Raw genomic sequence first — 27799 nt, forward strand, 5'->3', positions numbered from 1 at the left:
GGCAGCTGGAGGCGTAATAGTGCGGGTCGCGGGCTTGGAGAAGTTAAGAGGCGGCGGTGGCGCCGGGGACGACGACGACAGTAGGAGCGGGCCCTGGGCTTGTCGCTCACCATGCCGACCGTAGAAGAGCTTTATCGCAACTATGGCATTCTAGCCGACGCTACGGAGCAAGTTGCCCAGGTAAGTCCCCGAGAGGCCTGCAGGGCCCGGCGCTCCGCGGCCTCTCAAAGGCGCTCCCCGGGCCGGGCGGGGGCTCCTGCTTCGCCCTCCCGCGGACTCCCAGCGGCGCCCGCTGTTTCGTCTCGGTGGGCCCCACTGGGAGTGTAGACGCCCGCTTCGCCGGGGAGAGCGCGGGTCCCGGTCCTAGGTTATTTCTCTGCCTCCGTTGACCGGCCTTTTCTCACCGTGGCGTTTCCTAACTCAGCCTCGCCAGCCCCCCGTTAATTGTCGTCCCGAGCCTTGCCCCGCATATTGCTTTAAGTCTTTCTTCTTTGCGGTGGACTTCAGCCAGTCGGAAGATTAAGATTGAGAGTTCTCGAGAGGTCAGAAATGTCTTTCTCGAAGCAAAAAAAAAAGAAAAAAACAAAAACTTGCTATTAATTTAGGAAGAGTGTTTAGCGGACAGAAGTTTGTGAAAACAGAAGAGGGGCCCTTTTACCCAGATTTTAACAAGGACTTAACGATTTCGTTTATTCAGTACATTTTTGAGCGCCAGGTGCTGTGCCGGGCGCTGGAGGTACAAGACAGAAAGGTGGTGCTCTCCGGAATGTATCTTTAGTGAGGTAGACTACCGAAAAATAGATAGGTCCGCCACCACCCCCAGCCCCCCCCCCCATTGAAAAGTGTAGTACAGAAAATATAACAGAATCGTGCAGTGGCAGTGGGGAGGGGCGGGGAAGAGTGCAGCTTTAAATAGAGTTGTCTGGCAAGAGCTCTCCGCAGTGTTTGCCTCAAGACACACAGTTTCCGCAGTGTTGAATTTTTATGCAGGCTTCTTTGTGAGTTTTCAAGTACTGAAGTACATTGAACTTAAGGAGTTGGGGGTTGTGTGTGTGTTTTCTTAGGAAAAGAACCAGGCTCTCCCAGAAGTAATCTTGGTCATTGTCGTTAGAAATTCTATGCGTATCTTTTCAGTACTTAGAACTTAATGTTATTCATCTGCTTACCCATCCCATGGAGTAAGAAGTGGAAGATCCTATATATAGTCTACTAACGTTATCAAGGCTGTGGCAGCCCCTCCCAGCCCCTTTTTCTGGACATGTGTAATTCAGGTAAATCTTTTTAGAGCTAAACAACAATAAAGTTGTGCTGTCAGGACCTTAGTTGATCTTTATCTAGAATTGTAAATTTACCAGTTTGAAGTACTAGATCATTTTCCTTCGGTACATATTTCCATTTCAGTAGCAAATTTTGACATCATCAGTCAGTGGGAAATATACTAACAGTGTGTTGTAGACGAATATAGAGTGGGTGTTGGGTCAATACTGAGGGAGAAATTTTCTACTGGTTAAGACAAGATTGGGAAAACTATGATCAGTCATATTTTGATTTTGTTGTTCCTAGAAAGATGTGGTAGTGAAGATACTCTCATTCATTGTGACGGAGTTGAGGGAGATTGTAGCAAATTGTTGTCCCAAAAACTGATTTTGTTGCAGATCAGCAGAGGAGATGGGGTAAAACCTACAACAGTGATTCTCAGTCAGTTTGTAGATGCTGCTCTCCCAAAGAGGTATATCAGGAATTTTTTAGGGAAACTTAGAAACTATATACACAGTCCAGTCCCATTCCCCCAGCCTCATTCTTTGCTGGTAGCAAACAGTTGACCACCGTCTACTATGTTAGGGCAAACAGAAGCCAAACTGGAATTTATATATTCGCTATGAATGATTGAGAGTTGCTCACATTTTTCTCTTAATGCCACCTTTAATCTCTTAAATATATATACATATTTATTTGTTTTGAGAGACAGCACATGGGGAGGTGGGGGCCAGGGGCAGAGAGATAGGATCCCAAGCAGGCTCTGTGCTCACAGCACAGGCTTGATCACCTGACATGTGGCTTGATCCCAGGAACGGTGAGGTCATGACCTGAACTGAAATCAAGAGTCAGACCCTTAACCAACTGAGCCACCCAGGCGCCCCTAATGTCATCTGTAGTCTTAAATACCAGGTAAGATTGAGAGTTCTCCCTCAAGAGGTCAAAAATGTCTTTCTCAAAGTAAAAATCTGCTTTTAATTTAGGAAGAGTGCTTAGGAGACAGAAGTTTGTGAAAAACGGAAGAGGGTTTGTTTTTTTTTTCATGCAGACTTTAATGAAGGCCCACAGTCTCATTTATTCAATACATTTTTTCAGTGCCTACCATGTACCAAAAACACTGTGCCAGGTGCTAAAATTTTAGCAGGATTCCTTAGCACAGTGGGAGCTCAGTACCTTCATGACACTGTAGTGACAGCTGTCAGGCAGCTATTTGAGACGAAAAGCCCTGTGCATAATTAAGGGTAGGGATTTTCTCAGCCTCAAATAGTGAATTCTGGAAGGACTGAAGCTCGACTGAACCATAATGGCTACTAAGTCTGCTCTACTGTATAATAACTTCAACCTTTAGAGAAAATTCCTAAAACTTCTCACCAAAAAAGATAGTGGGTTTCACGACCCTGCATGTGAATTTTAACTAAAAGCAAGAGGCAACTTAATGGAAGGAACACCACTGACAGTTCTTTAAGGAGAGAAAGTCTTTACATTCTTAGTGTAGCAAAGCCTGACTTTCATGTTAACTTAGGAGGTTTACAGTCAAGGGTTAAGGTATCCTGGCAGGTACCTATGTGGACATTTCTGAGACCATATATGAGTTTTTAGTCTAGAACTTCCTTCTAACATTTATGTTCGTTTTCATCCTTTGCCAAAGAGCTGAGAACCATAGTTGCTCTTGCTGCTGCCACTGAGGGGAGTACCCTCTTCTCTACTGTCAGAGAGTAATGCTCTCTGAATACATCTGGAAAAACACAAGTCCTCCGAGGTTTTCAGCTAATTTTCTCCAAACAGATTATTCTCTTGATGAACCTCCTTGGCACTGTGTATTCATTTATAGTACTTCATATTTGTATTTTATTTCATGTGAGGGCTTTTCTTATTCCCTTATTAAATTATAAAGTCTTGAGGTTAAGGGTTAAGTTGTCTTTATTTTTTTTTTCTCCTTGCACTGTACCTTCTACTTCAGTAGACATTTTTTCTTTAAAGTTGAAGAAATACATTAAAAGAGAGAACAGATCTAATTAATTGTATATAACTATATAATTAATAAAGTTAATAATTATACAACTAATATATGTCCTACAATCACATATAAATGTAATTATTGTTATGTGTGTATATATACATGAAACAAAAACCTGTTTACAAGGATTATCTCTTGGGAATGAAGGTGAGAACTTTATACACTCACACATCATATATGTGAACCATGAGCATGTGTTTTCTAATAAGCAAACTTCAAGTGAGAAATTCTAAGTGATGTATTATTTAACACCTGAAAACATTTCCCTCCTTTTTTGTACCTGCTATTCAGCTTCCCTCCCCCCCACTCTGCCACTCCTTCAGGTCTCCTTGCTCTGCTGAGTGTTCCTCTACCTCCCTAACCCCCTTTCCACTGTGCTCTGGCCATAATAAAGTAAGGTGTTGTCCATTAGTATTTTACATTTGTTTCTAATTTTTCCGAATTTACTTAATTTTTAAATGTAGATATTTAGTTTTGTATTATGTAGTCAAAAACTTTTTTAAGTCAAAAAAAATACCAAATATCTGTGAAGGGACTGGGACGATTAGGCTGAGCTAATAAGATCAATATAATGCCTGAACCCTGATTTCTCCTTTGTTCTCTTAAACGGGAGTACACTGGCTCTTCAGAGTGGAAAAGCATAAGCTTGATTGACTTCTGTTTCATGAAATACCACTCTTTTGGTGCCTTTTTTTCCTATGATTAAGCTAAAAAACACAGACCAAGTTCATACTCCTTCAAAAATCTGTAAAAAGTTGGGTGATGACAGATGGTGACTACACCTATTGTCATGAGCATTGAGTGATACGTAGAATTGTCGAATCACTGTGTTGTACATCTATATGTCAACTATACTTCAATAAGAAAGTGTTAATTTTGTGTTACAAACTAGATTTATTCATTGAGGAAGAGGTAATAATATAGCTTTGCATATCCATTTTATTTTTATGTCATACTTGAGAAATATGTTTGTTGAAACTATAAACTTCTCTAAAATAATTCTTTCTTGCTTAGAAGCTGCATCCTGGTCCCAGACAAACATGGCTTTACCTGGCATGTAACTGATCACTTATATATATTGGTTGTGTTTTGACAATCACTATCACAGACTTTTTATTTTAGAAGGTATATGCTGAATGTGGGTCTAACTGTAGCCTTTTATTTTTACTTGAAAATATTGTAGTGTGCTTTTTTTAAATTATATATTAAAGGCATACACAAATGGTTTTAGGAATGTATTCAAATATTTACAATTAAAACTTGTTAGTATCACAGTTATCTAGCAGAACTATGCAGTTGTAGTGGAAGAGAAAAAATAAGCCGTGGAGTGTAGTACTTGGAAGACTTTATTATGGTTACAGTCCACCTGTCACTATATCACTGCGCTCACTGAGAACATCACTTCTATTGTGTTTCCTACTTTGAAAACCAGAAGTAATAACTACTTTAGGGAGATTCTGTAAAAAGTCTTGTCCCTATGCTACAGTTAAAAGACAAAGAGCTGGCAGTAGAACATTTTATTTTGTATTACATAAAGGGTAATGAGTTTGAAGTCTATTAGTAACGTTTATAGAAATTATTTGATATGGGGCGCCTGGGTGGCTCAGTCGGTTAAGTGACCGCCTTCAGTTCAGGTCGTGATCTCACAGTCCCTGAGTTCGAGCCCCGCGTCGGGCTCTGTGCTGACTGCTCAGAGCCTGGAGCCTGCTTTGGATTCTGTGTTTCCCTCTCTCTCTGCCCCTGAGCCAAAGTCAGCTGCTTAACCAACTGAGCCACCCAGGTGCCCCGGTAGATTTGATTTCTAATTTGAATTTGTAAAAATATTTTAACTTTCCAAAGAACTTTCTCTGTTTGGGATGCTGCATCTCCATTAACATGCCTGTATGGAGCCTATATTTAGGACTCAAATTTTGCCTTTGATGGTCCTAAATCTGGCAAACTTTCTTTCTCTCTTGCTTTCTTGACTAAGATCTCAGAACTTAAAGAAGCTTCATATTAGGCACAGATCTTGACTTTGGAGCCTGTCAGAACTGTGTTCAAGTCTGGATTTGCTACTTGTCTAGCTATGAAGCTCTGGGCAAATTATTTCACTTTCTGAGCCTTGGTTTCCTCGTCTGAAAAATAGGCATAGTGGTAACCCACAGTACCCCACTCATGGGTTTACTGTGAGGCATGCACACAAGGCATTTCTCAGTACCTGGTAGGCTTTCAGTAAATGTCGCTAATGATTCCTTTTTATTCTATTCCAGATGGTTTTTTTCCTTGACAAAAGGATGGTTTGAAGTAAGGTTTCTTCATTTAATTTCAGACAATGTAAGGAGTTTCCTCAAAAGGCTTTAGAAGTAAAGCTTTGTTTGAGTTAAAGGAAATTGGACTGTGATACCCTGTAAAAAGTAAGGATGTCAGAACTGTTTAAAACTTTGATTTTATGAAGTCTGTCTAGAAGACATGAGGCAAACCACAGGAATGTGAATGGTAGAGAAGTTAACCATAATTTTTCAAACCTTTGCAATAAAAAGTATGTAATATACTTTTTGAAGTAGTAACTCCTGAAGACTGATTTTGTTCCTGCATTTTATGAGGAAACGAACCTAATTCAGAGAAATTTTTTTTATTTAGGAATTGGTGTTATGTTTAAGATACTAAAATTTGTCAATCACTTGATGGAATTTTATGTTTTTTAGAACTAATTTTTAGAATTTATGTTTTTTAGATAGGTGGCAATTTATGAACTTTTAAAGTTACCTAGTATTTTTTGTAGAATATATTAAAACCCGTACCTTTAAAAGATCTAATCGTGACCATAGCCTTTTGACATGAGAACACTTTTAAAAGTCCTTGGGATTCTACTGTACCTTAATAACTTTGTATTTTGCTTTATTTATTTTAACGTAGTATTGTCCATAAAAAAGAGTTACTATAAAACTAAAGTTTATTGGATGTTTATTGGCTATTCTACTTTTGAAGACATGAGGTATCTAAAGCACTTTGAGCATTGCTGTGAACAGAGTAAACACTATGCCATATACACATTAGGTGTCATTACTATAATGTTTACTGTTGTGCAGTAATTAGAAGTTTTACCCATATGTCCAAACAGAAGATGTATCTAGAGTCTCAGTGTTGATTACTCTCATTTGCCAGTTTGTTCACTGTCATTTAATAAAAGAACTGGTTTGAAGGCAAGTGTGTTAGGGGGATTGGGAACTTGTTGACTCTTCAATGATGAGTATCTGAGGGAGAGCGCTTCTGAAGTTTTTTGGTTTTTTGTTTTTAATAAGGAAACAAATGAGCTTTGAATGTATTGTTGTAGTAAAAAGTTAAATATGTGACATTAGAATCTGTCTTAATCCAAAGTTGACTATCTAGAATGAATTACTGTTTTCATATCATAAAAATATGAGGCTAGGGAAAAAAAAGCTTCCTAACCTTTCTGTTACTGCTTAATTTTCAAGATTGTATTCTCTCCCTATTCACCAAGGTGCTAATTGAAAACATAAGTATGATTATGTAAATGTAACACAATTCTTTGAGAATTCTACAATATTCATTATAGTTTTTAGCCATGATACAGTCACAAGATTGGGGTCAGTAATCACTAGAGTGAAGTTGATGCATCTACAGACTTACTTGCTTTTTCTATTTAAAATTCAAGTTGTCCGTCTCTCTTCCCCAACTGATGAATAATGCGTGGGGGGGTGGGGCAGGGAAGAAGATGTTAGAAAAGTAGGTGTCCAATTTAAGCAGTAAAACTGCAAAAATAAGTCCAATTTTTTAGCCTGAGTAAAATTTTAGTAATGTAAAGCAGACTTGAACAAGTTTGTTTAGCTTCCCATCTTTAAAAAATTGTTTGTTCTGGGGGCGCCTGGGTGGCGCAGTCGGTTAAGCGTCCGACTTCAGCCAGGTCACGATCTCACGGTCCGTGAGTTCGAGCCCCGCGTCAGGCTCTGGGCTGATGGCTCGGAGCCTGGAGCCTGTTTCCGATTCTGTGTCTCCCTCTCTCTCTGCCCCTCCCCCGTTCATGCTCTGTCTCTGTCCCAAAAATAAATAAAAACGTTGAAAAAAAAATTTAAAAAAAAAAAATAATAAAAAAAATTGTTTGTTCTGTTTTATTCTTTCTTTCAGCATAAAGATGCCTATCAAGTGATACTAGATGGTGTGAAAGGTGGTACGAAGGAAAAAAGATTAGCAGCTCAGTTTATTCCGAAATTCTTTAAGCATTTTCCAGAATTGGCTGATTCTGCTATCAATGCACAGTTGGACCTCTGTGAGGATGAAGACGTATCAGTAAGTGTATGATTGATGCTTTTCAGCGAGCTTTCAGATGTCTCACTTGCCGTTCTCAGACACTTTCTATGTGTAGCTAATGGAACTGACGTAGCGGTGGTATCAGTGCCCAGGAAGTCCTGCAGTGTGTTTTGGTGTGATGCCATGCTGAGGCTTAAACCTACATGTGAGAAAATATTTTCTCTCTTTCACCAACTTTCAACTGTGAAAAATGCGTAGAGTCACGAGATATTTGGTTTTGCTTATCGTTATCCACTGTAAAAATGGGTTGTGGCTCACATTTTTTCATAGATTGTTATACATTGTGCACATGAAATTAGACTAATGTTAGTTTTTAATCAATTTATACTTGCTTAGATATTTAAAATATTAAGTATTAGATCGTATAGTTTCAACACCCCTAAATCTGGTGCATAGCAGAAAAATAATTGGTCTGTGTAATAATTACATATGATTACTAGAATAAGAAAAAATAGTTTTTCCTTGGAACGGAATTATATTAGCATATCTGGCTGCTGATACAGATTCCTAAGAACTTTCAACTATTACCTCCTGGCTTTTCAGATGCAGTTAGTGAATCGCCAACATTCCATGCACAATTTGCTACATATAACTCCTCCGTTTTTTTTAAACTGTGCCCCCCCCCAAAATACAAATAAAACTTAAAGTAATAAATAAGCCAAGACCACATATTTGGAATTAAGTACGTAGTATATATTCACAAATGTTGTGTTAAGTAGTCAATAGGGAAATTTTAAAGTAAATAGAGGTACTGGATATGACTTTGCCTCTCTAGGGTACTGCAGTATATGCCCAAAGGTAGTAAAAACGCAACAGTTAACATGTAATCAGTGTATAAACTGTTGTTTGTGATCTCAGATCTGTCTGCTCCAGTCAGTTAATTGCACTTAGCATCCCTTTTCACCACATTTTGTTTTAGTGATTCTGTGAAGCTCGAATATTAAATTGGAGCAAATTATTTCTAAAACTGCGAGAAGCCTCATGTTTTATATTTTGGTGACTCATGCCCCTAATTATGGTTTCTCTCCAGTTTTAGTTTTCTTTAAAGATTGGGGTTGTTGTTTTTATTGATGATAGTATTTGGTTAATTTTTTTGTTTGAAATCATATTCAGATTCGACGGCAAGCAATTAAAGAGCTGCCTCAGTTTGCCACCGGAGAAAATCTGCCCAGAGTGGCAGATATACTAACCCAACTTCTGCAGACAGGTAAGAAATTTTATTATTACCCTCTTATCTAAATGTAACTTCCCTTTGAAATTTAGCTTTTTTGTTTTCCTTTTTGGCTGAAGGTACTACTTTTGATAGAAATTAAAATTCTTCTTTTTATTCAGTAGTTTGAAGCTTATTGTGATTATCTAATTCCTGGTGTTGTTTTGTTTTTAATTCTGTTCATAAAGACATAGTGACTGGATTCTTTTGGGAATTTTGATGCATTGTGGTTTTTTGCCCCAGTACTATCTTAATGTAAAAGCTTTCCTGGTGTGAGATCAGGTTTTTCTACCTTTATAGGGAAGATGTATTTTCTTGGTAGTTGAGAAGAATGCTTAGTTATATGTCTCCTCTCAATGTAATCTGTGAGAAACTACGTTGAATCTTAGGTTTGAAAATGCAGCAAATATTTTTCATTCCTTTTATACATTGTACTATTTTTTCTCCATCCAGATGATTCTGCGGAATTTAACTTAGTGAACAATGCCCTGTTAAGTATATTTAAGATGGATGCAAAAGGTAAGCCCACCACTTGTTCTGAATTGTGCTTGATGTGTTAAAAAAAAAAAAAAAAAAAAGTTGGGGAGCGTGGCATTCCTTATTAAGGATAAAATCAGATTCATCCAGAGATCTATTTCATAAAAGTTCTGAGTGTTCTTTAAAAAAGCTGCTTAGCACAAGATATTTGTGATGTGAAAAACCTAGCAGAAGTAATTGCAAAAACACATCAGACTTTTCCATTAGAAATCTGTTGGAGGGGCGCTTGGTGGCTTAGGCAGTTAAGTTGTCCGACTTCGACTCAGGTCTTGATCTCATGGTTTGTGGGTTCAAGCCTCATGTCGGGCTCTTCGTTGACAGTGCAGAGCCTGCTTGGGATTCTGTCTCTCTCTTTCTCCCTCTCTTTCTCTTTCAAAAATAAATTAATACATAAAATTTAAAAAGTTGTTGAAAACTCCCTTTGCCACATTAAAGAAATTCTCCAAAATGCCTGGGTTTATTATTAATGATTAAAAAGTCATTCTTTTTTTTTTTTTTAATGTTTATTTTTGAGAGAGAGAGAGAGAGTGTACACACAAGTCGGGTAGGGCCAGAGAAAGAGGGAGACACAGAATCTGAAGCAGGCTTCAGGCTCTGAACTGTCAGCACAGAGCCTGACACCGGGCTCGAACCCACGAACCATGAGAGTATGACCTGAGCCAAAGTCGGATGCTCAACCAACTGAGCCACTCAGGAGCCCCCAGAAAAGAAAGTCATTCTTAAACAGATTCTGAGTCCATGAAAAAAGCATCTGATTACTGTTACGGTTGGGGCTATAGAAATTTCAAACTAATTTAGCCAGAAACAGTCATATTCAGGATGCTTATTAACTCACTGGAAAATAAATACTGTTAAATGAGTTAAACAGAGAAACTTCATTACAATATAGAATTGATTTGCTACACACAACTATTTTGTTTTGCAGGGACTTTAGGTGGCTTGTTTAGCCAAATACTTCAGGGAGAGGACATTGTTAGAGAACGAGCAATCAAATTCCTTTCTACAAAACTTAAGACTTTACCAGATGAGGTTTTAACAAAGGAAGTAGAGGAACTTATACTAACTGAATCCAAAAAGGTAAGCTTCAGTCATCATTTAACAGGACTCCTGTAAAGCAAAAGAACATATTTCAAATTGTAGTATTCATTAATGTCTGTAGCTTTTGTATAAAATGATACATCCCATTAGAACCACTAAAGAATGTCAAGCTTTTCTTATATTGTATTTTGCACTTTGGTCACCAGTAATGATGAATTGGCATATTGATTTAAAGGGATGTGATCACATTTAAATCTTTCATGGGGTATCCTCAAAATTTATGCATTCTTCAGGACTCTGTACAAGTAATTTCTTTCAGGAAATTTTACCTAATTTTTACCCCCTCCCCAATTTTAGGATATTCTCCTCTAGTGTTCTGGATCATTTCAAAATGAAAGTGAAACACATTGAAGTGCCTGTTTTCTCATCTTACCCCATGACACTGTAAGCTCAGGAGACCATGTTTATTTGTGCTCCCAGCGTCTAGCATAGTTAGAGACGCTAAGATTCACAAGATGTGTCACAGCTAACTTTGCACTCATAAAGTGCCAAAGTTTGGAGATCATTATTTTTATATATATGTTGAGGAAAATTCAAATTTTTCTCTAACAGCACCACTCCCTTGCTTACTGATGAGATTTCTTCAGTGAGAGCGAAAGGAGCAGCTCTCCAGCTGGGAATATCAGTATCTGTTCCAGCTAGTAATCTGGTGGAGTATGTAAGGATTGCTTGTTTCTTCAGTCAGTGAACATAAAGACTTAGACCCACTCATATGGAGCACTCGAGACTTGCATGGTCTCAGATTTTGTGTACAGTTGCCATATTAATGTGAGCGAGCTGCTTTTATTTATTTATTTTTAAAGATTTTATTTTTTTTTTTTAAATTTTTTTTTTTTTCAACGTTTATTTATTTTTGGGACAGAGAGAGACAGAGCATGAACGGGGGAGGGGCAGAGAGAGAGGGAGACACAGAATTGGAAACAGGCTCCAGGCTCTGAGCCATCAGCCCAGAGCCCGACGCGGGGCTCGAACTCACGGACCGCGAGATCGTGACCTGGCTGAAGTCGGACGCTTAACCGACTGCGCCACCCAGGCGCCCCAAAGATTTTATTTTTTTAAGTAATCTCTACACCCAGAATGGGGCTCAAACTTACAACCCCAAGATCAAGAGTCGCATGCTCTACTGGCTGAGCCAGCCAGGTGCGCCAGGCTGCTTTTAAATTCAGAAAACTGAATCTGATTTGACAGCTGACTATAGAATTTTCAGGGTTTTTTTCCCTCTTACCACCCCACCCCCTGCCCTGGTGAAGAGCCTTTTTAGATATTCTTTTCTTAGCTATTCTCCTATGAAATTTTAATGCCACAGATATACTATATCTATTTATGCACTGTTTGTATATCTGTGCTTCGTGCATAAAGAAGAAAAATTTTCCGAGAACCACATTTTGCCCCTCTGGAAACAGTGTTGTGCCCTGTTGAGAATGCATGATGTATTCTAAAGCTAAATTTGACTGAAGCTAGAAGCTGTCCTCTCATCAGTATTTCAGAAATACTAGCAATCCAACTTTAGTAACTGAAATAAATTTGCTACAGTTTCAATATTGATCTTTCTTTCCCATTCAAGTGATAACAATACTGTTATTCTGAATTGTCTCTTTGCAGGTCTTAGAAGATGTTACTGGTGAAGAATTTGTCCTGTTTATGAAGATACTATCTGGCTTAAAAAGCTTACAGACAGTGAGTGGAAGACAGCAACTCGTAGAGTTGGTGGCTGAGCAGGCTGACCTGGAACAAACCTTCAATCCCTCCGATCCTGACTGTGTGGACAGGCTCTTACAGTGCACTCGGCAGGCAGTACCCCTCTTCTCTGTGAGCTCTTTGTTTTACATAGTTGGTATTTTGGTTACTCTATTAGCGTATATTTCTATGGATTCTCACTTGAGGGTTCTCCTCAAACCTTTGCATATAAGTAGTAACAGTGGAGTGAATATTTACTGGGTGGGGTTGATGAGAGCCCCGAACAGCCAGAAATTTCTTTAAAGTCTTGCTTAGAGACTTTTTAAAGGTCGAGAGCATTTTGCATCATAGTTTATGGTTTGGCTGAGTTTCTAAACCATTTGGTTTAGTAATTTAGCTTTTTTTTTTTTCTTAAATTTTGTAACAGATTGTTGTTATAGGTAAATACACTCTTTATCTCTGGCTTTGTGCTTCTCTGCTCATGAGTCTTCTAGGATGTGCATAGAGTAGTTTGAAAAACACAATTTAAAGGACTCTTCCTTTTTTGCAAAGTGTACAGTCTGAAATTCAACAGTAAAATATCCCCTAAAATTTGACCTGAGCATTAAGGAAGAGTTTGAAAGTCTGCAGATGTCCCAGTGCTCCAGATGACTTGGTAACGAGGTGTGTATTGTCACAAGGTTATTCCTGGAGTGCTCTGGGGTATGCGCTATGTTGTAACTACACTGCTTGATGCTGTGGTGCTCAGCATTTGTTGAATGACATTCTGTTATTACATTTGAAGGAATATTCCCCCCTTTCTTTGACAACTCCATGTTCTTTGTATTTTTGCAGAAAAATGTGCATTCCACAAGGTTTGTGACTTATTTCTGTGAGCAGGTTCTCCCTAACCTCAGTTCCTTGACTACCCCAGTGGAGGGCCTCGATATACAGTTGGAGGTAGGAGAAAATGTCTGCTGTTAGTACTGAAAAGACATTCTCGTATTCTAACATAAATATAAACCACTGACTTCGAGATCTGATTTCTAAGAGCGTAAAGTTGTGATGGCTAGCTAGTAATCTATACCAGGATTAATCACTTAGGAATGCTTTATGGATTTAATGAAAGTTGGCTGCATTGGGAAAGCACTGCCTATAATGTTCATGATACTCTCTATCTTTGTAGCCTTAATACTTTTAAATAAGGTATTTAATTCATGATTGCTCCTCTCTGTATCTATAATCGATAGAGCCAGATTTAAACAGACTAACACAAAATATCTTTTATCCCTTCTCCAATATAATTGACAGCTCTCTCCTTTGTATCTCAACTGTAATGTACATTCATATTTTTTCCCCCACAACACATATAACATTTACATTTAATTATCTCTCCACATTTAACTGATGCATCTCTATATCCCCAGAATCTGTTGTGGAGTCTGATTCTGAAAGGTACTTGATAGTTGTTGAATTAAGCTGAAATAATGGAAATGTATATGCCATTCTCCTCTTAGGTTTTTAGGCTAGAGAACAGTCCTACTGTGTACTGACACTATCATTTGCTTCAGATGTCCTGGGTTTGGCTTATTAGACTGAGATGGAGTACAAGAGAGGTGGACCCCAAGAATAGTGGCAACTACCAGTGCTTTGAGTTAGTGTCCAGAGACTAAATTTCATAGCAAACAGAGCCCACTCTAAATATTCATAAGTAATTCTTTGCTGTTAAGAGTTCTTCCTAGGTGTTTCTTCATAGTACAATATTAAGCTGTAACAGAAAGCAGCCTTAAAAGTTATCTAGAATCATTCTTACTTTACAGCCCTTGCCCATTCAAAAAAAATAATACTAATAGCAGTGAATTGTGTGTTTTAGGTATTGAAACTATTGGCAGAGATGAGTTCATTTTGTGGTGACATGGAAAAACTAGAAACAAATTTAAGGAAACTGTTTGACAAGTTATTGGTAAGAACTTTTTTCTTTCTTTATGGCGTAGTCCGTATATAGTGTGGTGTAATTTCTAGAGAATCAGCTTTTGAAATTCAGATTAGGTAGAATAATTCTAGCAAGTGTTTTTTGGTTGCTCAGGCCACATGTTATCTACTTTTAAAAGAAAATCTTTGACATCTCTTCTGTTGCTGATATTTTGCATAAAAGATAATACAGGATTTATATAGTAGGTCTTTCTGTTATTCCTTTATCAAAATTTTTTCACATTTGCTCCAGGTCACCATCCAGGTTGCTGCCCAAGGCCAAGTAGCTTTAGCAGCCAGAAAGTAAGGTCATTTAAGTCATAATTGTGGAGAAAATAGGCCACCTGATAAAATCATTATCAGCATTACCAAGTGATTTTCTTGTTGGATGTGAGCAATTGTGTAACTGACACAGTGAGTGATAAACATCAGACCTGTAGTATAAATGGACTCATCCCACATCCCGTGCCCTCTCTTCCAGACCTGTAACACCTGCTGGGGTGTTATAGCACTCATATTGAATGCCTTTGGCAGTACTTGGAATGTGAGAGTCAAACAGTGTGGGATAATGTTCAGAAAAGATTTTTGGAATTAGCATAGTAAAGTGATTAAAAACATCAATTTTGTGAGGCGCCTGGGTGGCTCGGTTGAGTGTCCAACTCAATTTCAGCTCAGGTCATGATCTCACGATTCCTAAGTTCGAGCCCTGCATCAGGCTCTGTGCTGACATTGTGGAGCCTGCTTGGGATTCTTCCTCTCTCTTTGCCCCTCCCCTGCCTGTGTTCTCTCTGTCTCTCAAAATAAATAAATAACTTTTAAAAAATATATCAATTTTCAGTGGCAAACTTACATTGAATCCTGACTCTTCAGCTGACTATTTCATCATAGAAAAATTATCTAAGCTCTCAGAATTTCAATTCCTTCATTAGCATAAGTGCCTAATAAATGTTAGCTACTTCATTGTCAGCAGTAACAGCAGCAGCTATGACAGGTTAACATGGAGAGTTGACAGGCTGGATCATTGATCTAATAGGTAAAAGGGATATATTACCTAAATTTCTGATGTTGGCAGTTTTTAACACTTCATGCCTTAAAAGGGTGCAGCTATGACAGGTTAACATGGAGAGTTGACAAGCTGGATCATTGATCTAAAAGGTAAAAGGGACATCTTAACCTAAATTTTTGATCTTGGCAGTTTTTAATGCTTCATGCCTAAAAGCATGCCCTTCATTTACCTCATTATATGTTAATAATTAGAACATTTCCAGTAGATTGCAAACATCTTTGTATTTCCATCTCTTAGGAATACATGCCTCTCCCTCCAGAAGAAGCAGAAAACGGGGAGAATGCTGGTAATGAAGAACCCAAGCTACAGTTCAGTTATGTGGAGTGTTTGTTGTACAGCTTCCACCAGTTGGGCCGAAAACTTCCAGATTTCTTAACAGCCAAATTGAATGCAGAAAAGCTCAAAGATTTCAAAATTAGGTGATGTATGATTGAAGTGGTCCAATCCCTGGCAAAAATGATAGCTATCTTGACACTCCCTTGGTTTTGTTTTTGTTTTACAAGAGTTCTCTCTCCACCCTGCTTTACCCCAGTAGAACAAAATGGAAGATCCACAAAACAGGAATGTATACAAACCGGTGGCATAACATATCCACGTAGGAGGAAAGAACTTTTTCTAAAACGGACTCTAGGTCTCCTTACTTGCTTTATGATCCCCAGCAGATTCCCAGTCTCTAACTGCCCACATTTTCCTCAGCAGTTACATTAAATGATAAAGCACCTGCCTTGTGGAGTTGTGGGAATATTAGACAGTGAATGGAAACCTTGGCACACACGGGTACCCCATAACCTGGAGCTGCTATTGTTGATGTCTTAGAGTGTTCTAGAGGAGCATCACCAGAGAAATCATAAGTGATTATCATGAAGACACTTTGTATTGAATCATTTTATTAACAGCTTCACATCTTAAAATTTGAAATGCTTGTCCATTGTATCATCTGTTACTGTCCTCTACTCTTGGGTAAGGCAGAGGTTTAGTACTTGGTGAAGCATTTGAGAAGCAGCAGCATGTTAAGAAATTACTCCAAAAATTAAATAATGCCAAGTTGTTAAGTGGAGTTCCTAGAAGTCAGCAGGTGGGGCTACGTACTGCCTCTCTCCACGTATTTGGGAACAAACTTGAAAAGCGAGTTACTTAGGACCCTTTGAGATTTACATGAGTTTGTAATAAATTCTCAGATCTGCAGTTTTGTTATACTTTTAACTGGACCTTGAGGTGTAAACAGGTCAAACACTGTCCCTTGTTGGCAGATAAAAACATAGAGATTAAGTGATTTGTCTAAGGTCACTTGACCTTCAGTTGGCCAGTGAAAGAGTAGAACCCAGGCCACCTGATCCTAATCCATGCTCCTGAATGGTTCACTGACCATGCCTTGCAGGTAACATAAAGAGCACAGTGCTACAAATCTTACTCTTGCCAGGTTGAGTGCGGATTTATTACCATTTTTAATAAAGGAGGACTGCTTTTATTTCACTTATTTATGTATCTCTTGGGATCATGTATTGATAACTTAAAAATTAGCTATAGTGTAAGATTCTATGAGTTTAAAAACAAAGTTGAAGTTGTGATTTGCTAATTAACCAGTACTTCTTTATTTAGGCTGCAGTACTTTGCCCGGGGTCTGCAGGTTTATATCAGACAACTTCGCTTGGCTCTGCAGGGTAAAACAGGCGAAGCCTTAAAAACAGAAGAGGTAAGAAGAGTGGATCACATCTTATAAGGAAATTTTTTTATAATAGCCAGAGTGTATTACAAATTCAGGCTCAGGGGCACCTGGGTGGCCTAGTCAGTTGAGCATCTGACTCTATTTTGGCTCCGGTCATGATCCCAGGGTCGTGGGATTGAGCCTCGCGTTAGGCTCTGCTTAAGATCCTGTCTCTCTCCCCTCTGCCCTGCATGCGCGCGCGCACACGCACACACGCTCTCTAAAAAAAAAAAAAATTCAGACTCAATTCATATGTTGAAATGTAACAGGTAATACAAGTCTATGTTGAAGATCCCATGTTAGAAGATTGTCTGCAGATTCAGTTATTTACTAAGTTATATTTTCATATTTTTATCCTTGTTGAAATGTTTTGTTGAACGTTTCCAAGTTTGTGAACAGTGCTACCAAACTTAGATACATACCAGTCTTTTGCTAGGGTCTCATTAGCACATTTTGTTCAAATATTTGATTGACATTTGTGATATTTAAAATTTTACCTTTTTGATAACCAAATATCAATTTACATTGAAAAAAAGATTAAATTGCCAGTTCTACCCCAGACTGTATGTGTATGTGGCGGGGATTTTTGGATTTCTCTGATTTCACCTATTTTGATAAATCTTCATCCCGATCCTAATGAAATATTTTAAGTTTTCATTATGTCTTCATCTAACTTAAACTGATGATTTTTAATACAACTCCTATGCACATATGACCTGTCCCTCACTCATTTTTTCGGATGAATGGTAGTAAACACTTCAATGTTCTAACCTATAAAGGGAATATAAAGATTATTTGCTTTCTTTGCCATCTCTGCACTGGTTTAGATTAAAAAAAAAACAGGAATGAGAAGAAATGATTCTGAAAGAGAATTGCTCTAGTTCTATATGGGAATGGAATATGCATCATGAAAGTTATTGGCACTTTAATTTTGTTTTCCTTTTGCAGAACAAGATTAAAGTTGTTGCATTGAAAATAACCAATAATATCAATGTTTTAATCAAGGTAAGTCTTCCTTTCTTACCCAGTCCTCCACTAGAAAGCTAGTGCAAGAGGTTTTATCTATGTGTCTTTAGGTCTATTATGGTACTGTTAAAGGGAAATGCCATTGTATTCTAGATATTTGGCCTTTTATTTTTTTTTCAACGTTTTTTATTTTTTGGGGGACAGAGAGAGACAGAGCATGAACGGGGGAGGGGCAGAGAGAGAGGGAGACGCAGAATCGGAAACAGGCTCCAGGCTCTGAGCCATCAGCCCAGAGCCTGACGCGGGGCTCGAACTCACGGACCTCGAGATCGTGACCTGGCTGAAGTCGGACGCTTAACCGACTGCGCCACCCAGGCGCCCCGATATTTGGCCTTTTAAAACTTTGCGCTTTTTACAATACCAAGTGACATTTCTATAACTATTATGAAGTCATACATCGTTTTATTTAAAAGCTACTGCGGAAAATACTGCAGAGGGAGATGTGCAGATTTTCTCTGGCCCAAAGCGTTAGAGCAAATACATTTAGATTTAGAAACTTCACTGACTTAAGTTCTGGTGGTCTTAATATTGTGTCCTTTCACATGGCCAGTAAAATTCTGCTTTGCTTATTCTAAGCATGGACAAGTCTGTGTGGCACCTGAGATGTTTCCCTATGGTTCTTTTCTGTTAACTTATCTATGTAATAAATTGAGAGCTGTCTGTACTGTAGACTAAGGTGTACCTTACCATTAAGCCATAAATACCCTTCAGTCCTATTTACCCTCCCCAAGCATCCATAAACCTAAACAAAAGACAACCTGAGAAAAAAAAAGAATCACAACAAAGTAACCATCATTTGTTCCTACAAGTTAACTTTCTTGTTAGCCAGCTGGGAAAAAGAAATATTCGTTAACAGAGCACAAACCTGACAGTAACAAATTAAGACTAGTGGTATACCTTAACACCAATCTGGTAAAGGTCTCATGGAATAAATACTTTTTTATCAGAGGAGAGGGAAACTTTTCAGAGAAAGCAACAGGGAGACATTGAAGGATGAGTATCATGGTGTCAACACTCTCATCTCCTAAGGAAATTTTTATAACAGCCACCACTTATTTCGAACCTTAAATACAAATAATAATTTCAAATAGTGAATTCATATATTAAATGTGAGGCTTTTGAGAGATAATTTATATACATCTCTGTGTAAGTTTAAGGTATACAGTATGGTTGGTAGACCTGTATGGTGAAATGATGACCACGGATAGATTCAGCCAACATCCATTTTCTCATATGGATTACAGCAAAATCCCTTTCTTATGCTAAATCGTATGCTAAATCAGTCCAGCTAGAAGTCTCAGGCATTTTTAATTCAAAGGACTTTACACTGACTAATTCCTTACATTTACCTGGCATGGTGGATTTAAGGTTTATATAGTAGGATGTGGTCTTTTGTAGTATATGTAACTATGGAAGTAAGTCAGTTTACTTTTACCATATTTTACCTACATATAAAATAGGTAGGTAAAAAATAAATTAAAAAATGATTTTGACACGTAAAAATCAGAGTAAAGCTGATAAGAAATGTTAGGTAAAATACTAAGAATAAATATATTTAGAAATGTATCCAAGTTACATGAGGGTATCATGAGGTTAGATTATTTCAGTTCTGGATTGCTTTAACATTTAAATTCAGCAAACATTTGCATTATTACATATTGATAATTTCGTATTTAAATCTTGGGGGTTTTTCCTTCATTGGTAATTTGGAGATATTTAAGAAGAAAAACATGATTAGCCAGTCCTTTAGTTTTGTTCTACTTTTGAACTGTTTAAAAGTCTGCAAAAGCAAATGCAGGCTGTACCATTTTTTTCCGTGAAAGCACCTTGGTGACTGCCTCTGTGCAAAAGAAGTGCTTATTTATTTACTTTGTTTATTAGAGTTGATACATTTTATTCTAGAACTCAAAATAATCATCATTTAGAAAAGACTTAGCTACAGTTTCTGAAGTGATGTACACAAAATAACATTAATGAAGTGTAATAGATGGAATTTTAAAAAATTGTTTACTTTTTCTGTTGCAGCTTTTTTTAGGTGAGCAAGAAGGATAGATTAAAGTTTCCTCTCCTCAGTTGTGTCTTTAAGATGTCTCCACGTTACTTACCCTCACCACCAAATATGTTACAAATCTTGTCTCATTTTGTCTTTTCAGGATCTCTTCCACATTCCTCCTTCTTATAAAAGCACAGTAACATTATCCTGGAAACCTGTACAGAAGGTGGAAATTGGGTAAGATATATTTAAAAGAGATTTGAGTGTTCTAATATTTATGATTTATAAATATGAAAATCTCTGACTTTGGAAATTATATTTATTGTACAAAATGGTACCTTATTAAACAATCTTAGTAAGATGTTAAAATATGACAATTAGAAGCATGACTTAAAATATAAAGTCTGATTGCAGTATAAACTGGTGGAATACGTTGTTGGAATGTTCAGGCTTCTCTGTACTCCTGTGGCATAACGAGACTTCTGACAAGTTTTATAAACTGAGTCCCTTGCCTGTATAGTTCTTGAAGCTACATATTCCAGATTATTTTAAAACCTTGTAAATGCCTTTTGCCATTGTTGCATAATTAAGGCACAGTTAATTTGATGACATCAGAACATTATATCCCTTTTTCTGATGTGACTATCATCTTTAGGATGTCTTTTGACCAATATGCTAAATTACATGTGTATTAATGACCTCTGGTAATAGAATTTTTTTTATTGCCCTTCTTACTGTTACAGGCAGAAGAGAGCCAATGAAGATACAACTTCTGGTTCACCACCGAAGAAATCTCCAGCAGGACCAAAAAGGGATGCCAGGCAGATTTATAATCCTCCTAGTGGGAAATATAGCAGCAATTTGAGCAACTTTAATTATGGTGAGCGTTTCCGTTTGGGTACAAGTAATATGAGAAGTTAGGCAGAAATTGTGTTGTACTTGGTTTTACTTATTAATTGTATGTAGTAATATATATAATGGCTCTTTCCAGTGACTTTTCTGAGTTAGCTTGGGGAACTAGAGCTACTGGGGAAACGAGCTACCCCATTCCTTTATAACTCTCTCTTGTAGACTTATTGAATTAAGCATACAACACTAAGAACTTGGAAAAGAAAAATATTCCTCTTGTATTCAGAGGAGGGAACCAAAAAAAAGGAAGTTGACATGAACCATCCGTTCCTCGTTTTCCCTGTTGTAACTTCAGGGCAAGACATTCTGTGCATTCTCCCTCAAGGGTAGATACAGCTTCTAGCAGATATGATGATATTAATTATCCTTCTTGGACCTTATCTGCCTACTGCTTGTCCTTCCCATCTTCTTAACTACTATAGAAGAAGTCCTAGTAGTGGAGTCAGATGTTAATGTATCACCGGCAAGGAAGATGTGTCCCATTGCGGTCTCTCCCCACTGCCCAGGGTGCAGTCTCCCTGTTAACTTTAGCCACTGGTGCCAGGAGAGCTTCCCTCTAGTCCGTTCTCTCCCAGTGCTGTGGAAGAAGAGCAGTTTGTTCCATATTGACTTGTATCCTCATAGATCCTTTCAAGGAAGAATGGATGAAAACATCACTGAGTCACCTCCTTAATCTTGTTTAAGAAGACAAATCTTAATAATACTGGCAACCAAATGTAGTTAGGATTGGTCTTATTTACCAGTCAGAATTAATTCTGCAGTAATTATCTTTAAAAAAGTACATTCTGAAACATGTAACTCTATAATTGTTTCCAAGGTGAGATAATTCTGACATTAAAGTCTTCCCACAGTAGCTAAATTGCTTTAATACCTGAGCAAACAGTTTACGGAAAGGTGATTTTTTTTAGACTGTGAAATGAACCCTTCTATTTGTCAGACTCCGGCAAACTTAGTGTAGGAAAGATCACTGAACTCTTAACTACGTAAATGTGCATCTCTTAGCCTCTTCTCTTACTTGAAAAATAGGAATAACAGAGCTCTTAAAAACTTCAAATAAGAGGGGGAAAATACCCTCAAGAATATTTGTGCAGACATTTTGTAAATGGAAAGGATTCTGTTACTTCATTGCAACAAAGATCGTCTTCTATTGTTTGTATGATTTGTGGTGTCTTTCAGAATTATTCTTAAAATCCACTGTTACCTCAGATACTATCTTCATTTGACTTAAATGAAAGTAATCAAGAGCTATGGCAATACATAGAGAATTGTATTCCTTTTCATTTGGGCAAGTGAGTTACTCTTGAGTTGCTTTGAGGATTCTGCCCTGTGAAACTCACTGCCTGTTTGATGGGGAGAATCAGATGACATAATGCATGTGGAAAAGAGATGTGAAAAATGCAAAGCCTTAGATTATGATTTTTTTTTCACTATCAGTGTGAAAAAAATCTCTGAGTCACTTACAACCTCAGTTGTACCATAGTCCTCAGAGTAATATGGGCAAAACAAGCATTCCTGTTAATTGTGTTTTGTGTCTGGTATTACAGCCCCTGAATGTTCCTAAAGGGGTCAACCTTGTCGTTGGGGGCTGGTCATAAACAGAACTACAAAGAAACTAAACTCTCATCTTTTTTTGGAAAGTAGTAGCCAAATTTCTGCTAGCATTTTAGATTTCAAGAGTTGAATGTTAACAGGTTATAGGTATTCTCATAGTAGCAATTTCAAGAGTTTTCCTGGCTTTCTTTCACCCATTCCATTGAAAACAGTTCTTGATACTACAGATGAGATTTGGTGGGCCTATCTACCTCAAGTTTTTTCCCACCTTTTTTATGTCCTTCCCTTAGGGAACTGAAAAAAGAAGCATGTTGTATTTTTTTTTTTTTCTGGGATGTCACTGTTGCCTCAGAATTGGAGGGGAGAACATGTTTTATTTTCTTAATGCCTTTTGATACATAGTTTGTTAACCACCATAATTCCACTTTCCTGTGTCAGCCACACTCTTGTTTTATTTTTCGAAAGGCTGGTTAGATGGCTTTTTTTTTTTTTTAAGTCATGTATGCTGAGGGGTTAGGAAATTGACTCCTTTTGGTTATTAGAGAACCAAGTAGTATTAATACTTATTACCTTATTACATTGAAAGAAATAGGCTGTGATAGGCCTGAACTTGCTCATCATAGAAGAGGAACCAGAGGGGCGCCTGGGTGGCGCAGTCGGTTAAGCGTCCGACTTCAGCCAGGTCACGATCTCGCGGTCCGTGAGTTCGAGCCCCGCGTCAGGCTCTGGGCTGATGGCTCGGAGCTTGGAGCCTGTTTCCGATTCTGTGTCTCCCTCTCTCTCTGCCCCTCCCCCGTTCATGCTCTGTCTCTCTCAGTCCCAAAAATAAATAAAAAGGTTGAAAAAAAAAAAATTAAAAAAAAAAAAAGAAGAGGAACCAGAATTGCAATTGTTCTTTGAGTCTAGGCAGGAATATGTAGCCATTTTTTTCCTTATCCAAGTTTATCTCTTTACTAACCAAGGTCTCTTATTTGCTTTATAAACATTAACTCAATTCAACTTCTTGGTGCATTTTTTAATCAAATTATTTATAAACACCTGCCCACGTTTGGTTTTCCCTCCTGCACATATTTGCTCCGTAACCTAGAAGTACTAAGCATGATATATTTTGTGACTTGTGTCCTGCATATTTTACATTTTTAGAATGTAAAAATAACTTTTAAATCATAATTGTAGCTGGGAGCAGTGGTTTTTTTAAGTTAGTAATGTAAGCTTGAAACCACTTAAGAAATCATGCAAATGCAGAATGGTGCCTCAGGATAAAGCTCTTCCAAAAAAAAAAAAAAAACTTTTTTTTTTTTTTTTTTGGAGACTCTGAACTGTGTAGAAATGGCTACATCCATTGCAGGTTAAAAAGAAATAGTATAGACAAGATAACCATGTCAAACAATATCTTCATACAATGTATGTAATATCCTCATTAGATACGGCTGAATAATAGAGGGCAAGTAACCTAGTTCTGCACATTAAAATTGATTGAAAAACAGTTGAAAGGGTGAGTTTTAGTAGTTTACACGGAATAATGATACCTATGAAGATAATTTCTTAAGTGTGTTGTTAAATTAACTGAGAAATGAAGGTTTTATAATGAGCACGATAGGGGGAAAATGTGCCTACATCTGCATAGATGAGGCCAAGTCTTAGAAATGCTGGAGTTACAGCATACATAAGGTTTGCTATACAACCTGATGCACTTGTTGCATTTCTGGGAGAGTCTTACTTACCCCCAGACCACCTCTGATTTTCTCAGTATGTTCAGGGAATAACCAACATGGTGGTTTCATTTAAATGGCTTTCAAACTGATCAGCTCAGAAAAATGTGTTGGGGCAGGAAAGATGACTTTGAAACAGATTCCATGCTATTACACATGTAAATGTTGGCTAAGCTGGGGAATGATCCAGTTAGTTTTCTAACTCAGAGAGTTGCTGGAGGAAAAAAAAGACATCAAAACATTACCCAAATAGGGTATCTATATTTCTAGCCTTAATAGCAAAAAAAAAAAAAATGGATTGCAATATAGACTTAATAGGAATTTTTCAAGCATCCATCCAACATTATGGATCCAAAATGGCAACACCTGGTGGTTTTCATTGCTCCTAACAAGACTGCTGCAGTGAGGAAGTTTGAAGGTTCAGTGAAGAGATTTGATTTCTGGAATTAGAAGTTTGAGACTCATGACTCATTTATGTATAATCTAAAGTCCAACCTTGCTGATAACTTCAATCAGTTTTCTTCACTAGAGGATTCCTTTAAGGAATATTTTTCTGGAACTATAAAAGAGACTAACCAATGAATCAAAGACTCATTCTACTGTATGACAGTGACTTGATTTTTTAGCAAAAGATAAGCTTAATTTACATTAATAATCTGAATACTGTATACAAATCACCTTTTGGGCAGCTCATGTTAGCTGATAAAGTAGTGAGAAAAGCTGTTGGCATTTATATCAGCATTTTTGTGAGTCCAGGTGCTTGAAATACCGCAACCAAAACAAATTGCCTGTTCACTGCATTTCAAAGGTACATTTTTCAGTCTAGGTTAATTTGTCAAAATTGATCATTGATAATTTAAGCTATTTTGTTTGCACTCATGGCACTAGCTTTTGAAGGCCAGTGGCATTTTTGTTAATTCCATATTAAGTATAGAATTTTTAATAGTTTAATTATCTTCAGTAGTGATAGGCACACCAATAACTAAGAAATGTAGTTACAACGTTATCACTTTGAAATATCTAGTTTTGGGGCGCCTGGGTGGCGCAGTCGGTTAAGCGTCCGACTTCAGCCAGGTCACGATCTCGCGGTCCGTGAGTTCGAGCCCCGCGTCAGGCTCTGGGCTGATGGCTCAGAGCCTGGAGCCTGTTTCCGATTCTGTGTCTCCCTCTCTCTGCCCCTCCCCCGTTCATGCTCTGTCTCTCTCTGTCCCAAAAATAAAATAAACGTTGAAAAAAAAAAAAATTAAAAAAAAAAAATCTAGTTTTTGGGTACATTTAACTGAGTACCTACTTTGGATAGATTTGGCACCTTGCCATCGTGCATTAGTATGTATGTTGCTCTGGTTTATGTACACATTGAATTTGTAGACAAGCAGAATACCAGCGTTGCTTTTATAGAGTCTGCTGCTACACGCAGAGCTACGAGCTACATTTCTTCTGCATTTGCTGTACCATGAAGTCCTGAGCAAGACCTAAACCCTTGTTCGCTTTTTCGTAGAGCAGAGAGGAGCCTTCAGGGGAAGTAGAGGTGGCCGAGGTTGGGGAGCACGAGGAAATCGTAGTCGGGGAAGACTCTACTGAATAAGACATCACATTCTTCAGCATTGTCATGAGCTTAATATACTTAAATTCTACTACTCATTGGATTGCCGGGGATGTCCCTTTAAAAGGACTGCTGCCTTCAGCTAAAAACTTAATGTTCTTTATACCTTTGTATGTATGATCTACTTTTGTAACAGACCATGGTTGTGTCCAAGGTAAAAACCACAGTGATATTTTTGGATGCTTTGTTCACAATCTTGACTTGTTTTTGCAATATCATTATTACTCAGAATTCATATTGTGAATCTTTTACTTTTAACATCTTGGTAATTTGTTATTGAAAGCTATTTGAGTCTAAAATGTAATGAAATTCAGTCCATTTCTGGTAACTGGCAAAGATGATCATTTGAAAGTTTACGGATTTCCTCTACCCTCTGTCTTTTTTTTTTCTTTTGCCCAATATATGGAGAAGAATAATGGTCAATCTTAACATTTTATTTTCATTGTTTTTTAAATAAAGCTGCTAGGCATTTCCTACCTAGTGTTATAAAAGCAAAATACTTAACAGCTTTCTTAAAATGTAAAAATGACATTACATTTTTAGGAGGAAGTAAGTTACTTTGCACTGCTTACTTAACTCTTCTCCATATGTTGCGATACTAACTTTTGACTATGGGATCTTACTATTTGAATAGAAATGTGTATGTATAATATACATACATACATAAGCATATATGTGTGTGTGTGTATATATATATATATACACACATGCTGTGAAACTTGACTACGCAACATAAATCATTTTTTAAAATTCCTGGAACGGGTAGTCTTTGACACGGTGATGATCCTTTTAAGAATGAATCCATTATTAACTTGTTACCTAGGTTTTCCTCCCAGTAGTGAGGGATTTTGAGTCAGTTGCACTTACATGATTATTGTTATTTAAAACTAAAAATAAACAAAGGCTGCATTTTCAAAGATAAATTTGGAGATCCCTGCTGGAGAAATACAGCCAAAATATTGAATCAGATGTACATATAGGTTTCTACAGGATGAGATAGAATAATTTAGAATTGGGGGATTTAATAACCAGGGCAACCCAGGAAAAGTGACTTGAAAACATGGTGTACCAATAAGTAAGGGATGCTCTCTCGGTTTGCTTTTGCCACTTTCAAGATTTTAACTTCTCAGGTTATTAATCAAAATTATTGTATAAGTTAGCTAATAGAATCTTTAGGTTAAAACAACAGACGGGGGGTTTGTGGAGTGTTTAATGTCATGGGCATTTTTAGTAGCATAGGCCCTTTGCTCTGCATTTGAATGTTTCATATATTTTTGTTCCACAGTTAATCTTCCCTCCCCCAAGTTTGCTATTCAGATTCAATGCCTGAATGACATTTTCTAGTAGTTTGACATATTTTTTGAGGAATAGTTTGTGATTCCAATGCAGGTGTCTTCATTATTGTTACCTCTACATTGGGGAAAAGGCAAAGCCCCTTTGTTAGAATTACTGCACATGTTTATGGGAAAAATATTTTTTTTAAAGACTAGAATGATACAAGTGAGCAAAAGAAGTTGGTCAGCTTGACTATGGAGTGGTGGCAATAATCTCTAAAACATTCCAAAAGACTCTGAGCTGAACCTAAGCTCCCTTGGAATCTGAACAGACATAGGAACAAGGAATTTGCATTTGAAAACTGTGACCAGATAGTCTGGACCTCAGAGGCATCAGCCAGTGGCCTAAAGCCATTTCAAGTACAGAAACTATTGGGACTACAGCTATATAAATTTGAACATTAAGTGTAACTTTTCCTCTTTTTCTTTTTTAAAGCATATTTGTAAACTCAAAGCTGAGCAGAAATAACTTTACTTTCTCAAGTTTGACACCGAGTTGATTATGTTCCTTCCTTTGCCACCTCATTGTTCCCTTACCTTTCCTAAGGCAATAGTGCACAACTTAGGTTATTTTTGCTTCAGAAATTGAATGAAAAACTTCATGCCATGAATTTTTTTCTTCTGCAAGACACCTGTTATCACCCTGTTCAAATGTAAATGTTCCCTTATGCTTTTGAAATAAATTTCCTTTTGTAATTTTGTTTTGTGTCTTGATGTGTTATGATTATGTAACTTAAGATTCCTGGATATCCATTATTGATTGCTTTTATTTTGCCAAGCAATCAATACTGCCAAGCAGTGTGTTAGACTGAAAATACAAAGATGGACAAGTTGGCTCTGCCTTCA

The 27799-nt window shown here is 37.5% G+C and overlaps 1 protein-coding gene across 2 annotated transcripts; it reads left to right on the top strand.

Moving 5' to 3' along the window:
* API5 (apoptosis inhibitor 5) lies at positions 1–27653 on the top strand. 2 transcript variants are annotated; one of them, XM_047070964.1, is made up of 14 exons: positions 1–180; positions 7400–7561; positions 8696–8789; positions 9246–9311; positions 10255–10406; positions 12030–12236; positions 12939–13043; positions 13957–14046; positions 15358–15539; positions 16720–16813; positions 17774–17830; positions 20005–20081; positions 20588–20724; positions 25515–27653. In XM_047070964.1, exons 1-14 carry the CDS (start codon positions 112–114, stop codon positions 25595–25597), a joined length of 1575 nt encoding a protein of 524 aa, XP_046926920.1. In that variant the 5' UTR covers positions 1–111; the 3' UTR covers positions 25598–27653. The 2 variants fall into 2 exon arrangements, with proteins under 2 accessions (XP_046926920.1, XP_046926921.1); XM_047070965.1 differs by having other exon boundaries at positions 25520–27653.
* The last annotated feature ends 146 nt before the right edge of the window (positions 27654–27799 follow it).

The sequence above is a fragment of the Lynx rufus genome, unplaced genomic scaffold (assembly GCF_022079265.1).
Source record: "Lynx rufus isolate CCGP_SWC_20201006 ecotype Redwood Valley unplaced genomic scaffold, mLynRuf1.p SCAF_9, whole genome shotgun sequence".
Taxonomy (NCBI): Eukaryota; Metazoa; Chordata; class Mammalia; order Carnivora; family Felidae; genus Lynx; species Lynx rufus.